General features: G+C 40.2%; 1 protein-coding gene across 1 annotated transcript; it reads right to left on the bottom strand.

Annotated features, from left to right (window-relative positions):
• Positions 1-5,638, bottom strand: LOC122923683 (zinc finger protein OZF-like). Its single transcript, XM_044274538.1, has 3 exons — positions 5,586-5,638; positions 5,328-5,448; positions 1-1,409 (listed from the first exon to the last, which is right to left on the bottom strand). Exons 2-3 carry the CDS (start codon positions 5,446-5,448, stop codon positions 274-276), a joined length of 1,257 nt encoding a protein of 418 aa, XP_044130473.1. The 5' UTR covers positions 5,586-5,638; the 3' UTR covers positions 1-273.
• Positions 5,639-6,061: the final 423 nt, after the last annotated feature.

Raw genomic sequence — 6,061 nt, forward strand, 5'->3', positions numbered from 1 at the left:
AGGACAATTCAGACCAGTTTTAACATTAGTCATATGAAATACTTTAGACCAATAAGCTTGCAGTGGTGGGCAGCCCTAAATGAGATGCGTAAAATCGGCCCTTCTAGTTAATTCCACATTATTGTGCTGCTGGTAGGACGTAAGGAAAGCATTGATGTCTAACGCTAATCTTTTTTCCCTTCGTCCTAATGGCAGTATTGTCTCTCCCTAATTTAGTTCTCTACAATAACACAAGGGGGTGGAGTTAATTAAAATATTTTATTACGTTAGAAGTCAATGCTTCACTCCTGTGTGACGTTTCTCATGTATAACAAGATTTGATTTATCTGAAAAGCCTTTCCCACATTGTAAACATGAATACGGCTTTTCTCCTGTGTGAATTCGTTCATGTTTAACAAGACTTGATCTATCTGTAAAACATTTCCCACATTCTGAACATGAATACGGCTTCTCCCCTGTGTGACTTCTCCTCTCGTGTTTCATAAGACCTGACTTATCTGCAAAACATTTTCCACATTCTGAACATGAATATGGTTTCTCTCCTGTGTGACGTCTCTTATGTGTATCAAGATTTGATTTATCTCTAAAGCACTTCCCACATTCTGAACATGAATATGGCCTCTCTCCTGTGTGAATTTTCTTATGTGTAACAAGATTTGATTTCTGTGTAAAACATTTGCCACATTCTGAACATGAATATGGCTTCTCTCCTGTGTGAATTCTCTCATGTATAACAAGATCTGATTTTTGTTTAAAACATTTCCCACATTTTGAACATGAATATGGCTTCTCTCCTTTGTGGCGTCTCTCATGTTTACCAAGATCTGATGTATTAGTAAAGCATTTCCCACATTCTGAACATGCATATGGCTTTTCTCCTGTGTGACTTTTTTTATGTGTAACAAGATTTGATTTATGTGTAAAGCATTTCCCACATTCTGAACATGCATATGGCTTCTCTCCTGTGTGAAATTTCAGATGCGTAACAAGATTTGATTTCTGTGTAAAACATTTACCACAATGTGAACATGAATATGGTTTCTCTCCTGTGTGAATTCTCTCATGTTTAACAAGATTTGATTTATCTGTAAAGCACTTCCCACATTCTGAACAGGAGTATGGCTTCTCTCCTGCGTGAAATCCATATGTGGAAAGGCCTAAACTTTTTGTGAACTCTTTACCACATTGAAACCTTTTACCCCCTTTCTGACCTGTACATGAGGTTACAATATATGATTGGTCAAAACATTCCTCATGATTAGGGGTATTATATGATAGATCTGTACTGTGAAGTCCTGGATGTACAGGGTAATTAAGGGTAATTAAGTTTTCTCCTGAAGAGTGCTGCATGATATCTTCAGTCTGTAGTGATAACATGACATTTTCTTCAGAAGTCTTCCTGGCAATTTCTGCGAAGATAAAAATTGGAATTTGTGATAATTTTTTCAAACTAAAGAGAAAATAGAGTTATAACATGCCTGTTAGTCTGGAAGTGGATCCAGTAGGAAAGTGAAATAAAATTCATTCATTTTGAATCCACTCCTAACTTTGGCAAAAAAAAAACACAAAAAAAAAAAACTATACTTGTGATTCCATTCTACTAACATTTTCTATAACCTTCTAAGTCCAGGATTCTGATTTACAATTAGTCAACTTTTAATCTTGACTTGATAAATCTCAAAAATAGGAAAACCTGACCATGTCTGGCAACCAGCTCTGCACTGTGCCAACACATTCTGCCCTTCAATACAGGCCACTAGGTGGCAGCACTGTATTGTTATATTGAATATTAATTGAAAGTTAAGTGTTCAATTATGGCTATATAGCCATCAATGAACACAATGGGCAATCTAATGATTGTCAGTTATAGTCAGGGTGACTTAAAAAAAGTTCAAATTGGTAACACTAAAAAGTACAGATCGCCCTGCAAAAAATAAACTCTCACACAGCCCTGTACACTTAACTACAAAAAATGTATAGGGGTCAGAATATGGTAATCATTTTTTTATTTTTTTTTCATTTAAAAAAATTGTTTTAATTTTTTTTCCAGTATTAAAATGCAAGAAAAATTATACAAGTGTCGTATCGTTGTAACCATACTGACCTGGATAATGATAACAGGTCAATTTTACAGCATAGTGTACGGTATGAATCATTTTTTTCCCACCCCATTTGTAAAAAAGAAAATTCCACTTCCCACTACAAAGTATGCAACCGTAAATGGCGCCACTAGAAAGTACAACTTGTCCCACAAAAAATAAGCCATCATAAGGCTATGTGAACGGAAAAATAAAAAAGTTAGGACTATGGGCAGGCGGGGAGTGAAAAACGAAAACACAAAAATGGAAAATCTCAGGGTCCTCTAAGGGTTAATACAGCACTTTAAAGGATCTGTCATCACATGTATCAACATAAACGGCATTCATTATTAAACAGGATCTTAGATCTGATGAAGCTGGTGGACTCACTAGAAGAACTCATGCCATAATACTCATCTAAAGTTTGACAAGCACTTTTTACTGTACCTTCTCCCCTGCGGCTGAAATATTACGCATTCTCCGTAAACGTATATAGTATCCCTGGCTTTGTAATGAGAGCTTTTTTCCAGCAGCAGTTTGTGTGGAATTTTATATCTTTTTATATTAATTATTATTTGAACATACAGGTGCCTCTCAAAAAATTAAATATCATCGAAAAGTTTATTTATTTTAGCAATTCAAAAAGTGAAACTCATATTCTATAGATTTATTTCACACAAAGTATTTATTTTGATGTTGATGATTATGGCTTACAGCTAATGAAAACCCAAAAGTTAGTAACTCATAAAATTTGAATATTGTACAAGATTTTTAATACAGAAGTGTAAACCTACTAAAACGTTTGTACAGTATAGGCATGCACTTGTTCGGGGCTACTTTTAAATTAATTACTGCATAAATGTGGCGTGGCAAGGAGGCGACCAGCCTGGGGCACTGCTGAGGTGTTGTGGAAGGATGCATTGAGAGCGGCCTTCAGCTGGTCTGTATTTTTGGGATTGGTGTCTCTCAGATTCTCTATGGGATTTGCGTCCGGCGAGTTTGCTGGTCAATCAAGCACAGTGATACCGTGGTTATTAAACCAGGTACTGGTATACTTTTGGCAGTGTGGGCAGTTGCCAAACCCTGCTGGAAAATGAAATCAGCATCTCCATAAAGCTTGTCAGTAGTGATGAGCGAACTTCTGTTTTAAGTTCGGCGTCTAAAGTCCGGCTTCCGGTTAGCGGAGAATCCCGATATGGATTCCGAATACCGTTGTGGTCTGTGGTAGCGGAATCAATAATGGCCGATTATTGATTCCGCTACCACGGACCACAACGGAATTCGGAATCCATATCGGGATTCTCCGCTAACCCGAACCCGAACTTTAGACGCCGAACTTAAAACAGAAGTTCGCTCATCACTACTTGTCAGCAGAGGGAAGTTCTCAAAAATTTCCTGGTAGACGGCCGCACTGACTTTGGACTTGAAATAACACACTGGACCTCAAGCAGCTTGAACTGTGTGCCTCTCCACTCTTCCTCCAGACTCTGATTTTCAAAACATAAAAAAGTTTAATCTGAAAACAAGACTTTGTACCACTGAGCAACTGTCCAGTCCTTTTTAGCCCAGATAAGACGCTTCTGACCTTGTCCCTGTGTAATAAGTGGCTTGACACAAGAATTGCGACAGTTGTAGCCCATGTATTGGATAAGTCTGTGTGTGGTGGCTCTTGAACTCCAGTTGCAGTCCACTCCTTGTTAATCTCCCCCAAATTCTTCAATGACCTTTCCTTGACTATCTTTTCAAGGCTGCAGTTACTTGTGTACCTTTTTCTACCACACTTTTTTCCTTCCACTCAACTTTCCATGAATAAGCTTGGATACAGCAGTGAAATGTCAGGTCTTTAGCAATGGCCTTTTGTGGCTTTCCCCTCCTTGGGGAGTGTGTCAATGACTGTCTACTGGACAACTGTCAAGTCAGCAGTCTTTCCTACGATTGTGTAGCCTACTGAACCAGACTGAGGGACCATTTAAAGGCTTAGGAAACCTTTGCAGGTGTTTAGTGTTGATTAGCTGATTACAGTGTGACACCATGAGTCTACAAGATTGAACTTTTTCACAATATTCAAATTTTCTGAGATCCTGACTTTTCATTAGTTGTAAGCCATAATCATTAATATTAAAATAAATCAACCCCCGAAATAGCTCACTCTGTTTGGAATGAATCTATAGAATATCAGTTTCACTTTTTGGGTTAAATTACTGAAATAAATGAACTTTTCAATTATATTCTAATTTATGGAGATACACTTGTAGTTTTATTTATGTCACATGTTATAGGAGCTCCAGGGCCACATCCAAATTATCCCAAAATGGTGCTTAACCCTTTCCTGCACAATGAGGTACATGTAGGTCACTGGCGATATGTAATTCCTGCACAATGGCGTACATGTACACTGTAGTTCATCAGGATAGCACAGACACAAAAGCTGTGTCCGCATAATCCCCAGTGGGTGTGTGGATGTGACTGACTGTCACGGTTCCTCAGGTGACTGGTGTCAGGAGATCAGTGAGACTGGCTGAGCGTGGAGGAATCTAACAGCCTCCTTGATTTCTCTTTATTTAGTGTTGATAGGATTAATGACCACTTCCCTTTTCTCAGCTGTTGCTCAGTGGTCATCACTTCTACCCTTTATAGTCTAACCCCACCCTTCTGATTATGCGGTAGATAGCTTTATTTGGGTTTGGCTGAGCTGGTGTGAGGTCGTCTCTGGTGTTCCTCTCTTCCATCTCTACAGAAATTAAGTGTCTCGTTTGTTTTTATTTGTTATATTGCCTGCTGTTGTATCTGGGCCTTAGACAGAGACTTCCATTCATCCATCTGGGGAGGAATGGGTTGTCTCTGGTCCTAAACTTATTCCAGGGCCTTATAGGGAAATCAGGGCTTTGGTATCCTGCATATGAATATTCCTACCTTTTAAGGTCTATTCATATTGATAGGTAGTCAGGGCCCGGATTAGGGTTGTCTAGGAGGTGACCTGTTTCTTCCCTAGTTTCCAGTCCCAGTTACTGTTCCCCTTCCCTCCTGTGTTCAGTGTGGAGTTTCCCCCCACACTGATCGTGACACTGACATGTCCTGCAGGAACAGTCGGGATCAGAGGTCACAGTCAGCTTGATAAGGTGATTCATGATGTGATGGGGACATCTCCAATCAAAGAGCAGCGCAGCAGCCGGTGATCAGATTCTCCTCCTGCCCTGAAGGCACCAAGGACAGAATCTGAAGTTACTTTCTCCATTCATTATTTCATACCTGTGGTGACAGCTTCTGGAATGTCCTCGTCCACCTCACTCTTACACGGGGGATCGCCCATCATCCTCTCTTCTTCATCCTCTACTTTAATAATAATCAGATCTTCCGCCTGATTTGTCATCTGTAAAAATTCAGTACAAAACCAGAGACAGGTTGGAAATCTAACAAATCCACATAAGAGACCCCCACAATCTATGACCCCTCTAGGACTGCAGGACCCCCCCTATATAGATGTGTATAGGGCTCAGCTCCATCTACCTGAGCATTCTCTGGGACCTTCTCCTCTGGACAGTCCTGGGAATACAGAGGACGGGGACATCTCTCTGGTGGATTTGTCCTCCTGGATCCATCTGTGGAGACACAAGCACACAGTGACTGAATACATGGCCTCCTTTAGATCTGTCTATAGATCAGACACTTCTCTCAACTCAGTTTAGTTATTGTTAGACATGGGCCTTCTGTCATACCTTGCGCTCTCTCACGTGTCATATGCCCAACATCTCCTGGCTCACTGCTGCCTCCACCAGATGGGTAAACGCATGCTTGCAAGACACCTGTCATTTATACTTCCAGGGGGCGCGTGCTTCCTGCATCCCATCACGGCCCTTGGACAGGGTTTCAAGTTTAAATAGCAGCTTCCTCTTCCAGGAAGTTGCCTGAGCGTTGAGCTGCTAACAGTAATAGCAAAGGTGTTCTGTTCTGATCTTCTTTGTTTGACACAGCCTGTATGACCA

Source organism: Bufo gargarizans, unplaced genomic scaffold (genome assembly GCF_014858855.1).
Source record: "Bufo gargarizans isolate SCDJY-AF-19 unplaced genomic scaffold, ASM1485885v1 original_scaffold_1806_pilon, whole genome shotgun sequence".
Taxonomy (NCBI): domain Eukaryota; kingdom Metazoa; phylum Chordata; class Amphibia; order Anura; family Bufonidae; genus Bufo; species Bufo gargarizans.

Coding starts and splice junctions, on each gene's coding strand:
- LOC122923683 (XM_044274538.1), bottom strand. CDS start 5,448: ATGACAAATCAGGCGGAAGATCTGATTATTATTAAAGTAGAGGATGAA. Junction 1,410..5,327: donor TCCAGAAGCTGTCACCACAG/GTATGAAATAAT, acceptor TTATCTTCGCAG/AAATTGCCAGGAAGACTTCT.